Genomic DNA, 21,341 nt, shown 5'->3' with positions numbered 1-21,341 from the left:
GTCACTTACTTTCATAGGCTTGAGCTGTACTGGGGTGATCCTTGAAGGATCTACAACAGGCTTGGGGCGCCTCAAGGTATCCAGGATATTCTGCCATTGCAGTGGCAACCCCACAAACTTGCCCTCTTTGGCATCAAACGACGTATGCACCCGATGCTGAAAATTCAGAGGAGCAGAGATCTCGGGACGTTTCTTCTTCTTTTTGCGGAACATGATGCCAGACTTTAATGTCTAGAAAGTTTCAGAGAAAAGAATGACTGACAGCGCCAAGCTCATGTGAAATAAAAAACGAACTCTGTTATTACTATTATAATTATTACCCTATTATATATTATACATATATATATATTATATATACTATAAGTATATATTATCACAGGCATTTAATTCTAGGCTTCTCTTCTTAGAAGGCTGTGCATTGTACTGTTCTCAGTGTTGCTCATCAGTACAATAACTGCATGAAAGGAATGGTTGAGGTTATAACAAGACTTCTGTTATTAAGAGCCCCTATTAAATATGGGTTATATGAGTGAGTGTAGACACCAGAAATTATTTCTGACTAGGGCTACCATATATCTAGTATTTTACAAAGCTCACTGGTAAATATCATACTAGATGCCAATATTATTAACAGAGATAATGGAGGAAAATTCTTCTGTCTAGTTGGTCAGCTGAAAAACATGGCTGTAAAGGCAGCAGTGTAACTAGATGTTACTGGGCCCCATAGCAAATTCAAATAAGGGCTGCAAAACAGAGGCACAACTAAAGAAGAAGCAGACCCAGTTGCAGGGGGGCCCAGGAGTGCAGAGCGCCCAGTGAGGCCCTAATTAATGAGGAATTTCATTATGCCTTGGGCAGACCTGAAGTGCCAGGCCTAGGGCAGCAGGATTTTAGGGGCAGCACACTGCCCAGCTGCAATCTAAGGAGCACCAGGTACATGTTCATGGGGGGTTGGTTGCTAGCACAATGTTTTATGGCCCTGAATTAAATTGGCTGTAGGGCCCAGTAAGATCGAGTTACACTACTGCTGCAAAATAATGGTAATGCCTTTTTCTACCAAGATATATTGACATTTCTCATGAATTATGGCTTCACTCTACACTCCTGGGCCTCCTTGCAGGGTCTGCTTCCTCTTTATTTACAACCCTGCATGGGTCATTTAGAGGGGCAACAACCTCAAGACCAGAGACTATATGCAGTTGGCATCTATTTATATTTTTCGTGCATTTTTAGGGCCACTCTATATTTTTCATTTACCCACGTGTATCAATTAAACTCCTTACAATAACCTTGCAAGGAAACTTTGGGCAACTTCAGAAAGCCGAATTGCTGCATGTGTTTCACCAAGAGAGATTTGAATGGTAGCTGGTGGGAAACAAGGAACACTTTGTCACCCGTGATAGTGTATATTTTTTGTGGGTGACAAAGCATTCCTTGTGCCATTACCCTTATTATAACAGGAACAGAAGCCACCTTGCATCCAGGAATATCACTGGGAATAATCCCTGGTCTGGACAGTAGAGGGGGTAAGCTTTCCAGGAGCACTAGGCAACCCGGCTGTTCAACTTGCTCCCCTCAAGTTTGCACAGGGGTGGGGGCGGTGATGAGGGGAGAGCTGCAGAGGGAGCAAGCAAGCATGGACTAGGGGTAGGCAGGAGATCCTTTAAAAGGTACCTGCCAGGCTCCCCCCATCATTGAGCCCTAGGTAGGTGTCTCTTCTGCCTACCCTTAACTCCGGCCCTGGGTGACCCTCAGCACATAGCACATTCCATTGCCAATCAAGTCACTGGCAAATGACTGAACGATTTTATTTCTATCCTATGGTTTATTCTAGTAAACAATACATTTGGGTTGTCCTAAATAGTTGCTGGCAGTTGTAGTTGAACAAAAAGCCATTCATCCCTGCATTAATACATAATAGCGCTTATCAACAGTTTCTTAGGTAGGGTTCCGGTGCAGCACAAACAGGCTGTGTTGATAGCTGATTCCCATTACAATAACAGACACACTTCCTGTAACCTTAGTTCCCACGAGAAAGAATTATTGGGCAAAGCACCCAAATCTGTCCCACAAGCGCAGAAAGAGAAAGCAGTGTCCTCTTCAATGAGACAGATGAGCTGAGACCATGACAGAGGATTAGATCTCTGATCATATGGGTATGATTCACTGGGAAGTACAGCAAATGCCCCTGGCAAATGCCGAATGACAATAGATTGTTTTTATTATGAGCATGTGATGACTCTATGACTCGTCTATAACCCTTCCATTATTGGCTGCAGGCAGTCCATGAAGGTGCACAACAGCACTTTCCAAATCTTGTCATTAATTAGTCACCTTTGTGCTGAAATCTTATTTCTGTTCCAGCAGAAAGGCAAATGATCCTTTATAGTTAAACTGTCCGTACATTTCAAGGGTTGTAAACCCAATAATAAAATTTTGCCTACAATAAAGAAAATATAATTCTAAGCAAATTTCCAATGTAAGTTAATCAGGTGGCGTTTGCTACACTGTTTCAGCAGTCAGAACTATATGATTTTTCATTATAATGACATAAATGAGGCAAAGGCAACAATATTGCATTGGTATTCTGTGTGATTTCATGCGATCATGAAAAATGAGCATCACATATTATAACATGGAAACTAAATAGGGATATGAATTAAGAACAGCGGCGTATATATTTAAAAGCACAAGTACAAGACAAACACCACTCTGTATAGTTTACTTTGGGACATAGGTGTAGGGAATCTAACATAAATAAAGAAGGTATTTAGCAGCTGTGTGTGGCGCTATACTGTCACGTTGTACACACTCACTCATCAGCAAATCTTTTTAAATAACCATTGGTTATTATAGGCAGATAGTTAACACAAGGATATTTTTTCATTATATGCAAGTCTTGGTTTAAAATCTTAACAAGTGCTAAATGTGTGATTGCTGACCTAAATTGTGCAACATGTGATATATAATATATGATTACAGCTGTTAATGTGTCTCACTGTTATACTTCACACCATGCGGCAATACTTAGAACTGTCCCCGAAAGGATAACATTAAAGGAGAAGGAAAGGCTATAATGAAGTAAGCTTTATCAGAAAGATCTATATAAATACACCAGTAAACGTTCAAAGTAATGCTGCTCTGAGTCCTCTGTCAAAAGAAACACCACATTTCTTTCCTTCTATTGTGTACTCATGGGCTTCTGTATCAGACTTCCTGTTTTCAGTATAAACCTCCAGGGCTAGGGCTTGAGCATGCTCAGTTTGCTCCTCTCCCCCTCCCTCCTCCCATCCCTGCTGTAATCTGAGCTCAGAGCTGAAAGTGAGCAGGGAGATACTCAGGCAGGAAGTGATGTCACACCAAGCTTATACAGCAGCTTCTAGCCTAAACAAACAGAGACAGTGTCTAGAGCTGTTTACTCAGGTATGGTAAAGCATTCTGCAGAATAAATATAGCATTCTAGCTTGCACTATTGTGGCTAATCTGTAGGCAAAAAAACTGTCTTGGAGCTTTCCTTCTCCTTTAAAGGAAAAAGCCTACTGACTAGCCCCATACAAAAATCCTACTGAACAGGGTGATCCATGTAATTATCAATCTCACTCTTTACCTTGTGATAAAAAAATATATACCAGAAAATAACTATAATTATATTTCAGCAGTAAAGTTGAGGTTAAAGAGACAGGTGTTTGACATAAACCAGTCACATACTTAAAAGTCTGTTTTAGGTCTTTTTTTTATCTCGCAGCCAATCAGGATGAGTTTACAGTTTGATATGACACATCACAAAACAATGGTCCTCAATAGTCATCAGGGCAGAAGCAACAATATTTTTGGCACATCTACAGCAAAGCAATAAGATCTTCCAGCCTGTCCATTGTTGTCCAGCCTCTAAAGTTATTACAATATTGCTTTCCTTCAAATGAAACAGGCCTAGCAGGTACTATCTGGAGCCTCCAGCAAGGCCAAAGAGGAGGACAGTTTCTCAAACAAAATGCCACACCGGGTCTGTAATTTAAATATCAATGGTCCGGTTAGGCAACCTTTCCCATGCTTCCTTAATTAAAGTATACTTAGGGCCACAATCTTCCTTAACAATTAAGTTAATTAATCTTGAAAAACATAGTTACACCACAATAAAGACTTTAGTCATTTAATTTCTATTTATGTTTTGTTACAATTTTAATTAAATGTTCGCTTAAAAGGGCATCCAAAGTCTAACTTTATTGCAAATCATAATAATATGAGTTTGTGCTAGCGTGGTTTTATGCGTAATAGATCTTGCCAAACTAATTTAATTTCCTTTTATGAGAAGGTGAGCAGGGACCTTGATTCTCAGATGGCAGTGGATGTGATCTACTTAGACTTTGCTAAAGCATTTGATACAGTGGCACACAGAAGGTTACTAGTTAAATTAAGGAATGTTGGCCTGGAACATATTATTTGTACCTGGATAAAGAACTGGCTAAAAGATAGACTACAAAGAGTGGTGGTAAATGGAACATTTTCTAATTGGACCAGTGTTGTTAGTGGAGTACCGCAGGGCTCTGTACTAGGTCCCTTGCTTTTCAACTTGTTTATTAATGACCTGGAGGTGGCCATTGAAAGTACTGTTTCTATTTTTTTTTTTTTTAACAATTTTTTTTATTGAAACTTATTGTACAGTCAGTGAACACATCAGACATAAATACAATGATTGTTCCATACTATTTGTATCATGTAAACATTTTTGTTTTAAAATAAAACTTAAACAACAAAAGCAAAAACATGGTGTCTGTGAGATTCTTCGGATCCTTAACATAACCTTGAATGTCATTATACTACAGTTCTATCTCAGCATTCCTAGGTAATCTCAGTGTATCCATAACCTTACAACAACCTTTATTCCTTCAAAACTTGTCACCGTTAAAACAATATAAATCTGTTCCTAACCCACCCGATAGTCACGTGATAATATCCACAATACTTGTTAATTTTCCCCCAATGAAAAAATAGTAAGTCAGCAGTCGGTCCCGTGACATTGTCAGCTGCCCCTGGATTTTATTATACAGGCAGAGGACATTGGTAACACAGTGTGTTCAGTTAGTGAGTCAAGGTGGGACTAGCTCAGGGTCCTGTTCAATCCACAAACCCCACACCTTATCAAATTTCTCAGGGCAGCCCCTTTTCATATATGTAAGTTTGTACATTGGTAAAGATTTGTCCACTATCTGCTCCCAGTCATGAACCCTGGGTCCCCCCTAGATTTCCAGTTTAGCGCAATCAATTTTTTAGCATACATACAGAGTATAGAGATTAGTGAACAGTGTGCCCTCCTCGGAGATACATCTTCTACCTGACTCAATAAAAGTACTCTGGGCTCAAATGGAACAAAGATATCAGTTTTTGCTGTAATGAGTTGCACAACTGCCCTCCAGTACGTTTTGATCACAGGGCAGACCCACACCATATGGAAAAAATCCGCAGGCGAGTGCTGACATCTGGGGCACTCCGAGCTAAGGGCCGGATTTATTGTATGCAGACGATGTGGGGTAAAGTACACTCTATGCAGGTAATTGATTTGTGTCATTCTGTCTTTACTGCTAATCACTCCCTCAAAGATGAAATTAAGGGATTCATCCCAGTTTTCCTGTGTTAGCTCAGGGATGTCACTTTGCCATTTTGTTCGAAGTTTATTAAGTGGGACACTCCTAGCATCCTGCAATTGTGCATAAAAATATGATAATGGCTTGCCTAACACCTGCTTATGTATCCCAGTCTCCAAGCCAGTCAGTGTAATGTCTACAGATTCACTCCGAAACTGAGCTATAAAAGCATGTCTTAATTGCAGATATCTGAAAAACATATTATTCGGCAAGGCATAAGTTTCCTTCAGAGCTGGAAAACCAAGAAGTTTACCATCTACTATGACATTAGACAGGTATTTTATGTTATATCTAGCCCAAAGCTGAGGGTCTGGAATTAACTCTAGCTGCTTTAAATAGGGGTTACACCATAGTGGGGTAAAGCTAGAGCATTGATGTTGAAGTTTAGGAAAATATCGAAGAACCAGCTGCCAGGCCTTTATGGTTTCTTTCATCAGGGGGGAGATCGCAATATTGTAAGAGGCACCACGATACGGTAGATTCTTTAAACCTTCAAAGGACCCTGCCAGTTTAGCTTCAAGGATGACGGACGCATTTGAGTCATCAGAAATGGCCCAATTCCTCACAACCACCAACTGTGTTGCCAAGTAATAAAGGAAAAGATTGGGGGCTGCTAAACCTCCCTGTCGGGTTGGAAGTTGTAAAGTGGAAAGAGATAATCTGGGGATAGTATTGTTCCAGTACATCATAAGCGAGAGGCTTTTCAATTTAGAGAAGATCGTGTGTGGAATTCTCATGGGAGATTGTCGAAATATATAAGTTAATTTCGGCAATATCACCATTTTGAGTAGATTTATTCTGCCAATTAGAGACAGCGGCAAATTCGCCCATGCATGCCTTTTCTGTTCCATGAATCTTATTTGAGGCAGAATATTAAGTTCCGTGAATTTAGTTAGATCAGCATGAATCCAAATCCCAAGATATTTAAAGGTGGACACCCAGTTAAGTCCCAGAGTCCTTTGGGGAGTACCCGGAGGGAGAGGGTCTACAGGAAAGAGTACAGACTTAGACCAGTTAATCCTGAGTCCAGAATAGTTAGTATGGTCGTTTATTATGGCTAGAGCTGTTGACAATGCCAGGTGAGGGTTTGGTAAATACAATAGAGTGTCATCCGCATACATTGAAATGACCTCAGATAGATCCCCAAGTTTCAGCCCTTCAATTACCTGGGAGGACCTGATCCGGCAGGCCATAGGTTCCATGGCTAGTGCAAACAATAGCGGAGAAAGAGGACAGCCCTGTCTAGTACCTCTAAGGATCGGGAATGGAGTGGACAATTTATTATTGGTACGGATTTTTGCCACAGGTAAGTGATATAAGGCTCTAATCCAGCCAATGTACGAAGAGGGGATGCCAACCCTACCCAACGTGGCCCACAGATATTCCCATTCAACGGAATCAAAGGCCTTTTCGTTATCTAAAGAGGCAATCAGTCGACTGCCTGAGTTATCGTGTGTAATGGAAATATTTGTGAACAGTCTTCTGATGTTTATATCCGTGGAACGGCCAGGCATAAAACCTGTCTGATCAGAGGAAATTAGGGCAGAGAGGATGGGCGCCAAGCGTGTTGCCAGGACTTTCGCTAAGATTTTTGCATCTGCATTAAGGAGTGCAATGGGCCTGTATGAATTACATTCTAACGGGTCCTTACCAGGTTTTAACAATAAGATTATCAAAGATTCCCTCATCGAGGTTGGCAACGGAGCCCCTTTTTGTACCCCATTGTATAAATCCGTCAGGATAGGTGCAAGCAGCTTTACATGCTGCTTGTACCACTCCATTGGTAATCCATCAGTACCCGGAGTTTTTCCGGCTGGAAATGAAGCTATGGCCATCTCAACCTCTGTTAGCGTGATGTTACCAGCTAGCTCCAAAGAAAGTTGCTCAGTCAAATTAGGTATAGACAAGTCACGTAAATACTCTCTGATTTCTTCTGGGGTGGTGTTTATTTTGGGGCTATATAAGTCAGCATAGAAGTCCATAAATCTCTGATTTACTTCTTCAACTGAAGACACTACCGTACCATCTGATAGCCGTACAGCTGGTATTACCATGTTGGATGTGTCCTCTCTCGCTATCAGTGCAAGTAGCTTCCCATTTTTATCCCCATGCTCAAAGATATTACCTTTCTGATATAGCATATGTTTTTTTGTAAGCTCCACTTGGGCAATTTTCAAGGCATTCAGACTAGCCTGCCATTTCTGAAACGATTGGTTTGTAGGATAATTGACATAGGACGCTTCATTAACCTGAGCCGTTTCAGTTTTTTGGGCTATATCCGCTTGTGCTATTTTCGTGAGGGCTGCAATATTGCTAATAAATTCACCCCTAATATAGGCTTTGAAAGCATCCCATTTTACATTTGGGGGGGTTTCGTCACCATTCACAGCCAAAAAATTCGATATACTAGTAGCAATGATTTCATTTAAATGAGTATGTTTTGCCCAATAGGGGCTCAGCCGCCATATTCTATCCACGGGAGCTTGTGAGTACGTAAAAGTAAGTAACAGGGGGGAGTGATCTGAGATGCCCCTTGTAAGTATCTCAACCTTTTTAACCCATTTATTCATCTCAGGACAACCCAGAGCTAGATCTATTCTTGACATGCTGTTGGAGCCAGGGGAGTAACACGTAAACTGTTTGATCGCAGGATTACGCACTCTCCATAGATCCACCAAACTAATGGAGGAGACCCACCTGGTGAAATGCCCTGAGAAAACACGGGGAGGATGCAGTTTGTCCAGTGCAGCATCAGCTATCGAATTAAAATCACCCATAAGGAGAAATGGCGCTATGGGCAAACGTAACATTGTGTCAGTCACTGCATTAAGCTGTTTCTATTTTTGCAGATGATACTAAATTGTGCAGAACTATAGGTTCCATGCAGGATGCTGCCACTTTGCAGAGTGATTTGACTAAATTAGAAAACTGGGCAGCAAACTGGAAAATGAAGTTCAATGTTGATAAATGCAGGTTATGCACTTTGGCAGAAATAATATAAATGCATGTTATACACTAAATGGCAGTGTGTTAGGAGTTTCCTTAAATGAAAAGGATCTAGGGGTTTTTGTAGATAACACATTGTCTAATTCCAGGCAGTGTCATTCTGTGGCTACTAAAGCAAATAAAGTTCTGTCTTGCATAAAAAAGGGCAAAAACTCTAGGGATGAAAACATAATTCTGCCTCTTTATAGGTCACTGGTGAGGCCTCATCTGGAGTATGCAGTGCAGTTTTGGACTCCAGTCCTTAAGAGGGATATAAATGAGCTGGAGAAAGTGCAGAGACTAAGTGCAACTAAACTGGTTAGAGGGAGGGAAGACTTAAATTATGAGGGTAGACTGTCAAGGTTGGGGTTGTTTTCTCTGGTAAAAAGACTTTTGCGAGGGGACATGATTACACTTTACAAGTACATTAGAGGACATTATAGACAAATAGCAGGGGACCTTTTTACCCATAAAGTGGATCACCGCACCAAAGGCCTCCCCTTCAGACTAGAGGAAGAAAACATTCATTTGAAGCAACGTAGGGGGATCTTCACAGTCAGGACAGTGAGGTTGTGGAATGCACTGCCGGGTGATGTTGTGATGCTGATTCAGTTAATGCTTTTAAAAGTGGCTGATTTATTGGATAGGCATAATATCAAAGGCTATTGTGATACTAAAATCTATAGTTAGTATTGATATGGGTGTATATAATTTATGTGAGTGTATGGAGGGGTGTGTGTATGGATGCTGGGTTCCATGTGGAGGGGTCGAACTTGGTTGACTTTGGTCTTTGTTCAACTCAGTTTAACTATGTGCAGGGTCGGACTGGGGGGACCCCCTACTGCGATGCCTTGCATGCGCAAACGGAGCAATGCACGGTGCTGCGTATTGTTTTTTTGTAGGGCCAGGAGATCAGGAGAGGGGGCCTGGCTCGGCGGGGGCCCATGAGGGCCGGGGCCCAACAGGTTTTTTCCCGGTGTCTCGCCAAGCCAGTCCAACCCTGACCATGTAACTATGTAACTTTCAATTCACAATAAGTTTCAATGTAATAATCAAGTTTGCTATATATGCGTCTCTTAATTATCAGAACTTTCTCTGGATTCCTTATTGCTCTTACTGCTTGCATGCAATCCCAATTCAGGTTCTGCTGGTGCTGATAGCCCAGCTCACTGGGGCTGGGAGAGGCAAGCAGAACTGATGTAGGTGGGTGTCTGTGTACTCTGCATGAGGTACATGCAGAATGGGTTTGGTAATATAGGAGTGGAAGAACTTTGATTGGCCTGCACAGAACCCTGACCTCAACTGAACCCAGAATGAAACCAACACCATATATTATTCATTATTGCCTACAATATTATGGGGGTCTTCACTTATACGTTTCCTTTAAATCATATGTCACCTATAGGTCTCCTTTACATCACATGAAATGAATGGTTTGGACTCAACCAAGTTCTGATTTGAATCCTGGATTTGGTGCTGCCTTAGCCCACTTCTCAAAAAACCTTTTTTTTCGGCCACAAACCAGGGACATAATAAACAAACAAATGGCACCAAACAAAGCAACTGCATCACACGCTCTCCCAGTTTTCATCATATATTATCATATATTACTATAGGGTCACCACCCCAGGAGATTTTCCCATTTAAGTGTATTCTATAAAAACCAACCATTATCTCATCATTAAATGAAATCACATGCATTAGTTGCTCATCCCACTGTGTTTCTCCCAGCACACCCTTTTATGTTATTTTCATGTAAGGACTAAAGACCTTGAAAACAGCAGCCCTTATGGTTATGGTGTCCTTTTATTGTGGCAGCTGCATTCTGTATAATTTGCCAAATTTTTTCAGGGAGATGCACATGCTTCTTCGTATGATCCAACACTTTCTCCCAGTGCCTCCTTTTTATTCAGCCGTGTTCATTAGTCAAAAATGTGTCATTTCTAGGTAACAGCAGGCTCATTGAGAGACTCTCAAGCACAAGTGAGGGGCTGTGTAGTGTAACCCCTCAGATTCCAGAAGCCCATTCAGCCTTGGCTTTAATAAGGATGTGAAGCATCTGTTCAGCGCCCACCGAGCACTATTTCCATGGGAACCAATCAGCATCTCAATGTGAAGAAGCAGAGCAGAGATCCTGTGGATTTGACCTTGAGAAGATCAGCCCTGTACAATGAATTATAGATTGTGGTGGCACGGAGCTGCACCATTACTTCCTTCTACTGGGAAATAGCGGGTTTAACCCCTTCTCTTGCCATGAATCCAGTTGTGCAGAGAAGAGCAATCGAAATGTAGAATACATAATGCCAGTATCTTCAAATACTACCTGTCAGTGTGCACACTTTCCATAGACCTAGATTATAAACCACGTTTGTGACGCTGAATAACACCTTTGTATTCAAGTAGCAAAAATGCAATGGAATGTTCTGGCAGAGATTTTAAAACTCCAGCTCCATAAAAATACTTTATTATTCTTGGCGGAGTCCCTTGCGTTGTTATAAATATACTTTAATTAAAACAATCAAGATTTTAATTATACCATTGGAAAAAATCTTATTTTAGACTTAGAAGATACCCTCCATAAACGCGAGGCTCAGGCGCTTTCATCTTTAAATACTGTATCCCGTGTCTGAATGCGGTGCAGTGGAAACTGATTTGGGGAGCCTTAAAGGAGAACTAAACTCTTAAAATGAATATGGGTAAAAATGCCAATTTTATATAGTGAATTTATTGCACCAGCTTAAAGTTTCAGCTTGTCAATAGCAGCAATGATCCAGGACTTCAAACTTGTCACAGGGGGTCACCATCTTGGAAAGTGTCTGTGACACTCACATGCTCAGTGGGCTCTGAGCAGCTGTTGAGAAGCTAAGCTTAGGGCTCGTCACTAATTATCCAGCAGAAAATGAGCTTCCCCTGTAATATAAGCTGATGCTACAGGTTTGCTGATTATTAAATTCTGATGCTAATTGCACTGGTTTCTGTGCTGCCATGTAGTAATTATCTGTATTAATTACTAATCAGCCTTATATTGTGACATTTCTATTCTATGTGTACTGTATATTGTGAGTGGCTCCCTAAGCTCAGTAAGTGACAGCAGCACAGAGCATGTGCAGTGAATCAGCAGAAAAGAAGATGGGGAGCTACTGGGGCATCTTTGGAGACACAGATCTTTACTGCTAAAGGACTGTGGGTGCATTAGGCTGGTACAGAAGCCCCAAACATAACTTACAAAATTTCTAGCTACTTCTTTAGTTAAGCTTAAGTTCTCCTTTAAAGTAAAAGTCTATAGAGTGCAGCAGGCAGCTCAAGGAATGTGTCTTTAATTTTCTATGTTCCTGTGGTACATACTGAGAACCAGGGCCGCCATTAGAAATCACGGGGCCCTGTACAACAAAATCTTTGGGGCCCCCCTGGGCCCCGCCCACACTGACGACCAAGCTCCACCCCATATCCCGCCTACTCCACATCGCAGTTAAAAGACCACACAGACATCAGCGCTAAAAAAGTAAACCCCCCCCCACACAAGTTGTAAAAAGCTATTGATGGTCAGGGCCCCCTTATAAAAAATTGGGGCCCCAAAAAAAAAATTAAATTTTTTTTTTTTTTTTTTTAAAAACATTGGTGGCAGGGGCCCCCTTATAAGTTAAAAAAAACTTGGGGCCCCAACAAAAAAAAATGTAAAAAAACTAAAAAATAAACAAACATTGGTGGCAGGGGCCCCCTTATAAGTTAAAACAAATTGGGGCCCCAAAAAAAATGTGAAAAAAAAATTTTTTTTTTGAAAAAAAAAAAAACATTGGCGGCAGGGGCCCCCTTATAAGTTAAAAACAAATTGGGGCCCCAAAAAAAAATTTGAAAAAAAAATAATTTTTTTTTGAAAAAAAAACTGGTGGCAGGGGCCCCCTTACAAGTTAAAAAAATTTGGGGCCACCAAAAAGAAAATTAATTTTTTTTAAAAAAAAAACAAAAAAAAAATACAATGGTGGCAAGGGGCCCCTTACGAGTTAAAAAAAAAAATTGGGGCCCCAAAAAAAAAGTTTTGAAAAAAAGATTGGTGGGAGGGGCCTATAGAATATTAAAATAATACATTGGTGGCCAGGGGATTAAAAAAAAAACACAAACTGGTGTTCAGTAGAATTGAACTCACGGCTTCAGTACTTCAACTTCGCCTCCTTTCGTGACTTCGGGTCTTTTCACCGCTTCAGGACTTCGGCTTCGGCTGTTTTCGTGACTTCGGGTCTTTGCGCTGCTTCAGGACTTCGGCTTCGGCTGTTTTCGTGACTTCGGGTCTTTTCGGCGCTTCGTGACTTCGGGACTTCGGCTTTTTCCGTGACTTCGGGTCTTTTCGGCGCATCGGCTTCGGCTTTTCGGCACTTCCGCATTCGGCACTGAAGAGGCAAGACGTACGGCTCGGGCGCTCGTAAGGGGGGCCCGGATCTTCAAAAAATGCAGCGCTGCCGGGCCCCCCTTCATGCCCGGGCCCGGTACGCTTGTCCCCCCTGTCCCCCCCTGATGGCGGCCCTGCTGAGAACTGACACTAGGTATGGGATCTGTTATCCAGAATTCTCAGGACCTGGGGTTTTGTACATGCCTTAAATGTCCTAAAAATCACTTAAGCACTAATTAAACCTGATAGGATTATTTAACCTTCAATAAGAATTAATTATATCTTATTCAGGAACAAGTACAATGTACCATGTTATTATTACAGAGAAAAGGGAAATCAGTTTAACATTTAATTCATATGGAATCCACGGGAGATGGCATTCTCATAATGTGGAGTTTTCTGGATAACGGGTTTCAGGATAATGGATCCCATACCTGTACTAGCATTTTTTGCAATGTCATATAACACACAAGAACCAACAATGATGCATAAAAAAAAAGATCCTTATAGAATACAAAAGCCATGAGCAGCCTGTAAAATAGTTCCTTTGTTAATAGTGCTCATGGATGTCACTCAGATCAAATGGCTGTTGAAACGTACGAGGATTTTAGAAGTCCATAACCTGTAACTGCCACAGGGATAGGAACTTCCCAACGACATATAAAATGGAGGTGCAAAACTGCACAATTGAAGTTGCCATTAACAACCAATCAGGTATTTGCTTTCTTTGTAATGCATTGGTCTAGGGCAGGGGTTCCCAAACTTTTATACTCGTTAGCCACATTGAAATGTAAAAAAGAGTTGTGTTGCAACACAAGCATGAAAAACATTTCTGGGGGTGCCATAAAAGGGCTGTGATTGGCTATTGGTAGCCCCTATGTGGACTGGCAGCCTACGGGAGTCTCCGTTTGGCAGTACACCTGGTTTTTATGCAACCAAAACTTGCCTCCAAGCCAGTAATTCAATTACTTTAAGGCCACTGGGAGCAACAGCCAAGGGGTTGGTGAATAACATGTTACTCGCGAGCTACTGGTTGGGGACCAATGGTCTAGGGTCTAGCTAAAATCTTCCCAAGTTTACTCTCGGTTTCTAGAGAAAATGGAAAAGGATTTCCCCCAAAAGTGTCAAGTGAACTTCACTGTCCCATGGACAGCCAAAGGCTATTTAGGGATTCTGACAGTTGTAGTAAACTTAAGGCTTGTAAGTTTAACATCCAAAAATATACATATTTGCATGTTTATGGATGGAGGCCCCAAACCTTTCTGCACTGTTCGGGCCCCTTTGCAGCTGAGGCCTACTATGCTATTGCAAAGAAAAGATTAATTATAACAGACAATAATGATCCTTAGAAGAGTAGTCAGCCCAGTCGAAGGAAGAACAGGCAGCACAGATCGTTCAAGCTATAATTTATATAAATGATTTAAATTGAATACCATTGCGAAGACATTTACTAGCCTCCAGCTTTCAGGTGTATAGATTCTCGGTGTAGCTGCGATTAACATGTCACTCCCAGCAATGCCGGTTGTATTTCAGGGTCAGTCCTGCCCATAACAACTATAAAACAATTTGACAGAAGGAAATTGTCGAGGCACATTTGTTCTAATTGATGAAGGCTTGAGAGTTTCATAAAGTGTGACATTCCTTCACCAATATGTCTCGTTCCAGAGAAACTTAGCTATAACAAAGAACTACTAAACAAGTATATATTAGCATTTTTGTAGGGTTTAGATTCTGCTGAATCCCAAGTGCCTAGGGAATGCATCCAACCCCTTAAGACAGGGGTGCCCACAAGGTAGATCGGGATCTAATGGGAGACTATTAGCTGGTGAGCAGTAGATCTCAAGACACTGTCAACAAACAGCCTGTCTATATTATCCCTCTATTTTATGCTTTTCATTCATATTAATATTATCATATTAATTATGGCAAGGTTACATAAGAAATAGTTGTCTGTTAAATATGGCAAAATAAATTCTCCCATAAATCAATATAATACTTAAAGGGATCCTGTCATCGGAAAACATGTTTTTTTCAAAACGCATCAGTTAATAGTGCTACTCCAGCAGAATTCTGCACTGAAATCCATTTCTCAAAAGAGCAAACAGATTTTATTATATTCAATTTTGAAATCTGACATGGGGCTAGACATATTGTCAATTTCCCAGCTGCCCCCAGTCATGTGACTTGTCCCTGCACTTTAGGAGAGAAATGCTTTCTGGCAGGCTGCTGTTTTTCCTTCTCAATGTAACTCAATGTGTCTCAGTGGGACATGGGTTTTTACTACTGATTGTTGTTCTTAGATCTACCACTGTTATCTTGTGTTAGAATTCTGCTGGAGCAGCACTTTCATTATGAAAACATTTTTTTTCCCCATGACAGTATCCCTTTAAGTAATATGTTCAATGGAACAGAATGCTGACAGTTCTGATGTAGATCTTAATGGGACAACATCACTAAAAGAAGACCCCGCATTAGTAAAGTATGGGCACGTGACTTTAGATTTAATTTTGTATGATGCAATATTTTATCTCTACTGAAATTTGAATATGCAAAGTAAGATTCCCAATTGGTTTGGTATTTGGCCGACTTATGGATTCAATACAATGTAGCAGGACTCATCATAAAAGACCTAGAGGAGAACTGACATCCGCTACATTATTTCAAAAGTCAGAACCAAGAGTGTGTGTAGAGAACAAAACCATAAAGATAAACATAAGCAAATAGGGTCGGACTGGGATGGAGCGATACTGGGAAAAAACCCAGTGGGTCCCAGCCCTTATGGGACCCACTCCTAGGGTTGCCACCTTTTGCGGAAAAAAATACCTGCCTTCCTATATATTTATCATTTTTCCCTTTTAATAACATTGGGATCAGCCAACCCTTTAGCCAGCGAAGACGGTAAAACACTGGCCAGGTGGCAACCTTTCTCCTCCTTTGTGACCTCCTTCGTTACATGCAAGAAGGTACATGCTACCGGCAGTGGGGGGGGGGTTAAGGGGGACAGAGGGTGAGTTGCCGCCGCGGGGGGCTTGTGGGGGTGACAGGGGGCCCGATGTGACAAATACTGCTTTCAGTAGCAATTATATTTCCAAACATAATGTCCAATCACCTATAGATCACCTGAATCTGTTACAGATTGTGAAATATGATACTTTTGGGCGCCTTTTTGACTCAGAACATGCATTGGTGCCTTTAATTATAAAAACCACAACAAATGGCGATCAATAACAGAAACAGTAGTCACTTTCTAAAGGGTTTAGAAATACAGAGCATTACAGATGCTTTCTAGCAGTAGATTAACTACAACTCCCAGCATGCCCTAAGAAATGAAAGCTGCCAGGTGCAAAGGGACTGGTTAACTTGGTTGTTCACCTTTAAATTAATTTTAGTATGATGTAGTAGAAAGTGATATTCTAAGACAATTTTCAGCTGGTTTTCATTGTGTTTTTGTGTTATTTAAGTTTTTATTCAGCAACTTTGCAGTTTGTAATTTTAGCAACCTGGCTTGCTAGAGTCCATATTCCCCTAGCAACCATGCACTGATTTGAATAAGAGACTGGGATATGAATAGGAAATATCTAAATAGAAAGATGAATAATAAAAAGTAGCAATAACAATACATTTGTAGCCTTACAGAGCATTTGCCTTTAGATAGAATCAATGACCCCCATTTGAAAGCTGGAAAGAGTCAGAGGTAGAAGGCAAATAATTCTAAACATTCTAAAAAAGAAAAAGTGAAGACCTAGTAAAAAGCTGCTTATAATAAGGCATTCTATAACATAAAAATATTAAACAAATGGGCTGACCCATAAAGATCCCACAGGTTGTGATAGAATAATCCTGCTAGTAACAATAAGTGAAGGCTGAACTAAACATCAAATGGGGCACTTTGTTTTGCCTTTACTATTCTCAGTGTGCCACATACTCATGACAACCCCCCACCGCCACATTGTGTCTCTACTACTTTTTCATAATGAAGAATGTGTGACATTACACAAAGCAATGCTACACAAGGATCCAATGTCAGCAAAACCCTCTTTCTTTCTAATGCTCAGAGCCCTGGACTCCTATGCAGATTCTATTCCATCACCAGCATTAGAATTCACCGATATGGAAGCTTCATTCTCTATGTGACTTGCAAACAGCACTTACTCAGCTCTGAGCTGAAAGGCAGAATTGTGCAGCAGAGACAATGAAAGGCAACTAAAGGAAATCAGTTTGGGTTAATGGGCAGAAAAGCCTTTACTTACCCCAGGGCTGGAGGCAGATCAGAAGATCACTCACATGCCGGGATCCACTGGCTTCCAGGGAAGGAGAGAGGAGGGAGAGAGCGCGGGAACAGGCAACATGACATGTTTGTACAGTGTAAAATGTCTTTTTTTCCACCTTGCTGGGAGTTTGATTTCAAGGTTGGGCTTATCTGACAGGTATTAGAGGTTTCATAGTGTCAGATGCAGACTACTGGGTAATGTGCACAAAAGCAGCCAGTCAGATTTCAACAAGCTCTGCGGGGTGGGGTGAATGAGCAGTTACAGTGGGGCTTATAAATAACAATCATCGTACAAGGGCTTTTTTTCTTACACCATCTCCACCTTCTTCCAGAGTATAAATTATAGGAATACATTCAGCATATCATTTCCCCTTTCTTTTCCTTCTTACAATGAGCATTTACACTGGCTGTGTCATTTTAGATACATGTAAGAGATCCAGCACAGAACAGAAAAAGAAATCAAAAAGAACTGTGATTTTTCTTTGCTCTACTAAGGCCCCCCTATTATTTGGGAAGAAGACATTTTTCATGCAACTACTAATCAATCGTTGCCCCACTGTGCCTCCTATACCTCCTGGGACCCTAAGTACATTCTGCTTCCTCTATAGTTAATATGTATATATATATATATATATATACATATTAACTATAGAGGAAGCAGAATGTACTTAGGGTCCCAGGAGGTATAGGAGGCACAGTGGGGCAACGATTGATTAGTATATTGATTAGTATATATATATATATATTTCAAGAATAGGGGCAAAACATAAATTCACTTGTACCAAAACATATTCTAAAATGCAGCCTGATTTGATAAACTGTATGTAATTGTGCAAGAAGTGAGAGTTACACACATAACTAGCTAAAACAAAATACATGGCATGCATTGGTGCACCAGGATTGGGGCTAAAAATGAAGTCCCAGCACTACCATGCGTTTTCCCATACAAGCAATGAAGGAAAATTCATACCGTGTGCCAAGAAGTGGAGAAGTGAAGTGTTAAGAGGTGACCCTTGATCTATAAGGAGTTCCTTATCAGACAAAAGGCAAACTCACTGTGTGCATACATACGGGCAAACAGCAAAACACTCCTCCCATGCCTTTGTTTTATATCTCATAGATTTTGCATTAACAGGATTAGCATAGATATATGTAAATAAGGGAATGAAAGCATTCTTGGCCTGTAGTGATATCACATGCCCATCTTGGCTGATTTCAATCATACTGCCCTGCCATCTGGGCATGTACAGCAATGCCAATCTTAGTTGGCCAAAAGGAAGCAAATAGGAGCCCCAGCTTCTCTTAACTTCCTTCTTAAAGGAACAATGCAAAATTGACCATAAATATCTAAGGCTCCTCATATGGTACCAGTCTATTAGGCCTGCAGGATGGCGTTGGAACTACTGGGTGGGCAGGGGGTGTCATAGCATCAGGGACTGTCAGTCGTGAGGCTTTCGGGACAGTGACAGTGTGATGGAAAACCACTGGTAGTAAGGAGGTGGCCAGTGGTACAAGGGGGTCCCAGTGCAAGTTTTGCACCAGGGCCTGTATTGCATTATTTACCGTATGCAGCACTGACCTGAACCCTTGACACTGACCAACGAGTGAAGGTCCTATCACTTCAATACTCAGCCTATCTGAAGATAAAACAGACTTGTGCAACAGCATGCACCTTTACTGAGCATCCCCCTTGTGGGCAGAAAAATGTAAATACAAGGACTCGTACTATAAGGGTAAGGCCACACGAGGAGATTCGGGGAGATTTTGTCGCCTGACGACTAATCGCCTCGTCTCCCCGAACTGCCTCTGCGTTTTTCCCCATAGGCTACAATGCAAAGTCGCCTGCGCTAATGCACACGAGGCGATGCGTTTTCTATTGTCGCCCGAAGTTGCCTCAGTGACTAGCCCTAAAAGGTCCAAGGAAGCCCGGTTCTATATGGCTGCCCTGAGTCGAGCACCGCATCCTTGTGTGCCCTCAATAAAGTGTTTGGTAGGAGAATGCCAGGGTATGAGACAAGAAAGGTACAATAAATATTCCCCTATAATAAGCAGAAAAAAACAGTAAAATCTGCAGTATACTGGTACCAGTATGAGATCTGTTATCCAGAAACCCATTATCCATAGACTACATTTTATCTAAATAATCCAAATTTTTAAAAATGATTTCCCTTTTCTCTGTAATAATAAAACAGTACCTTGTACTTGATCCAAACTAAGATATAATTAATCCTTATTGGAAGCAAAACCAGCCTATTGGGTTTATTTAGGGGCACATTTACTAAGGGTCGAATTTCGAAGTGGTAAAACTTCGAAATTCGATCATCGAAGTTTTTTTTAAATTAAATTTAGCCGTTTTCGATCGAATTCAAATCTTTCAGCGAAGGTAGAAATCGTTCTAATCGAACGTAGAAATTTATCAAATCGTACGATTTGAACGATTTCTGCGATCAATCAAACAATTTTCCAAAAAAACTTAGCCAAATACTGGCTATAGGTTCTAGGAGGTCCCGATAGGCTAACATAGAAATTCGTCAGCTTTAAGGTGGAGAAGTGTCAAAGTCAAAGTTTTTTAAAGAGACAGTACTTCAATTTTCAAATGCTCGAATATTCTAAGTTTTTTCAATTTGAATCTAATTTTGGCCTATTCTATGGTTGAAGTACCCAAAAATGACTTTGATATTCGAAGTTTTTGAATTCGAAAATTTACTTCAAATTCACTTCAACCTCAAAGGAGAAGGAAAAGGTACCGAAGCAGTTTATTGCCAATAGATTAGCCACAATAGTACAAGCTATAACACTATTTATTCTGCAGAATGCTTTACCATACCTGAGTAAATGGCTCTAGACAGTCTCTCGGTTTGTTTAGGATAGCAGCTGCCATATTCACTTGGTGTGACATCACATCCTGCCTGAGTTTCCCTTCTCAGTCATAGCTCTTGGCTCAGATTACAGCAGAGAGGGGAGAAGGGAGGGAGAGAGGAGCAAACTGAGCATGCTCAAGCCCTGCCCTGGAGGTTTATACTGAAACAGGAAGTCTGATACAGAAGCCCATGAGTACACAATAGAAGGAAAGAAATGCTGTGTTTCTTTTGACAGAGGACTCAGAGCAGGATTACTTTGAGGGTTTACTGGTGTATTTATATAGACCTTTCTGATAAAGCTTACTTAATTGTAGCCTTTCCTTCTCCTATAATGTTTATTTGATTTTCTAGTAGACTTAAGGTATAAAGATCCAAATTATGGAAAGGTTTATCCAGAAAACTCCAGGTCCCGAGCATTCAGGATAACAGGTTCCATACCTGTATTGGTATTTTCATTCTTTTTGCCACAAGATGATTTATCAGAGCCATGTTCCTCATCTGACCCAAATGAAGTGTCATCTTCACCTAACTCCACTGAGCTCATGTTACGTGAGTTTCTCATTACTCAGCCATGAGAGTGAGCTGAAGTGTTTGGCATTTTGTCTGGATGACCCAGTTTGGTGCTGGGATGCGATTCTGACTCCTTAATGAAATAATCTGCTGAAAAATGACTCAGGTCTTTCTTGATTTATGAGGAGAAGAGAGCAGGGAGTTTGGCTTGTTCTTCCTGCTCCACGTGAATCACCATCTTGGAACTGATCCGAAATGAAATGACTATAGAGGAAGTGTGTAGGTGCCGACAGATGGAGGGAAGAGAATTAAAAGTAATTTCCTTTGTAAACTTCTGTTCTCTCAAGTGTGATGATCACACCGTGTTATGAATGGGGCATTATGATGAGGATTATGGATTCTGAAAACAGCAGAAATTAGGTATGAGCCCACCTTGGAGACTGAAAGCAGGACACTCCCATGTCTTCATGGCATAACTTACTGCTCAGCAAGCATTTTACCAGTTATATGATAATATGGCCATGCTGGGCACTGTGTTATTGAAATAAATATTTATTAAAAAGTTTAAGGCCAGGTTAACAGCCTAGGGATGGTCAGGCTAAAGTATATATCATTTATTATTGTTTACTTTTTGAAAGGGATGCTGAACATTCTATTTAGATTGCTTCATTGCACCTAGCACAAATGCT

The 21,341-nt window shown here is 40.9% G+C and overlaps 1 protein-coding gene across 7 annotated transcripts in view; it reads right to left on the bottom strand.

The window, feature by feature from the left end:
- The window catches only part of pak6.S (p21 protein (Cdc42/Rac)-activated kinase 6 S homeolog), an 82,445-nt gene that overhangs the window by 33,331 nt on the left and 27,773 nt on the right, over nucleotides 1–21,341 (bottom strand). For 5 of the 7 annotated variants that reach the window (XM_041575393.1, XM_041575394.1, XM_041575396.1 and 2 more), the window contains one exon: nucleotides 10–231. In XM_041575393.1, the coding sequence (XP_041431327.1) occupies nucleotides 10–213 (204 nt within the window). In that variant the 5' untranslated portion in view covers nucleotides 214–231. Of the gene's footprint in view, nucleotides 1–9; nucleotides 232–17,261; nucleotides 17,455–18,251; nucleotides 18,313–21,341 lie in introns of those variants that run through there. The other 2 variants (XM_041575399.1, XM_041575397.1) reach the window with 2 other exon arrangements.

The sequence above is a fragment of the Xenopus laevis genome, chromosome 8S, assembly GCF_017654675.1.
Source record: "Xenopus laevis strain J_2021 chromosome 8S, Xenopus_laevis_v10.1, whole genome shotgun sequence".
Lineage (NCBI taxonomy): Eukaryota > Metazoa > Chordata > Amphibia > Anura > Pipidae > Xenopus > Xenopus laevis.
This window is presented reverse-complemented; position numbering and strand designations above follow the sequence as displayed.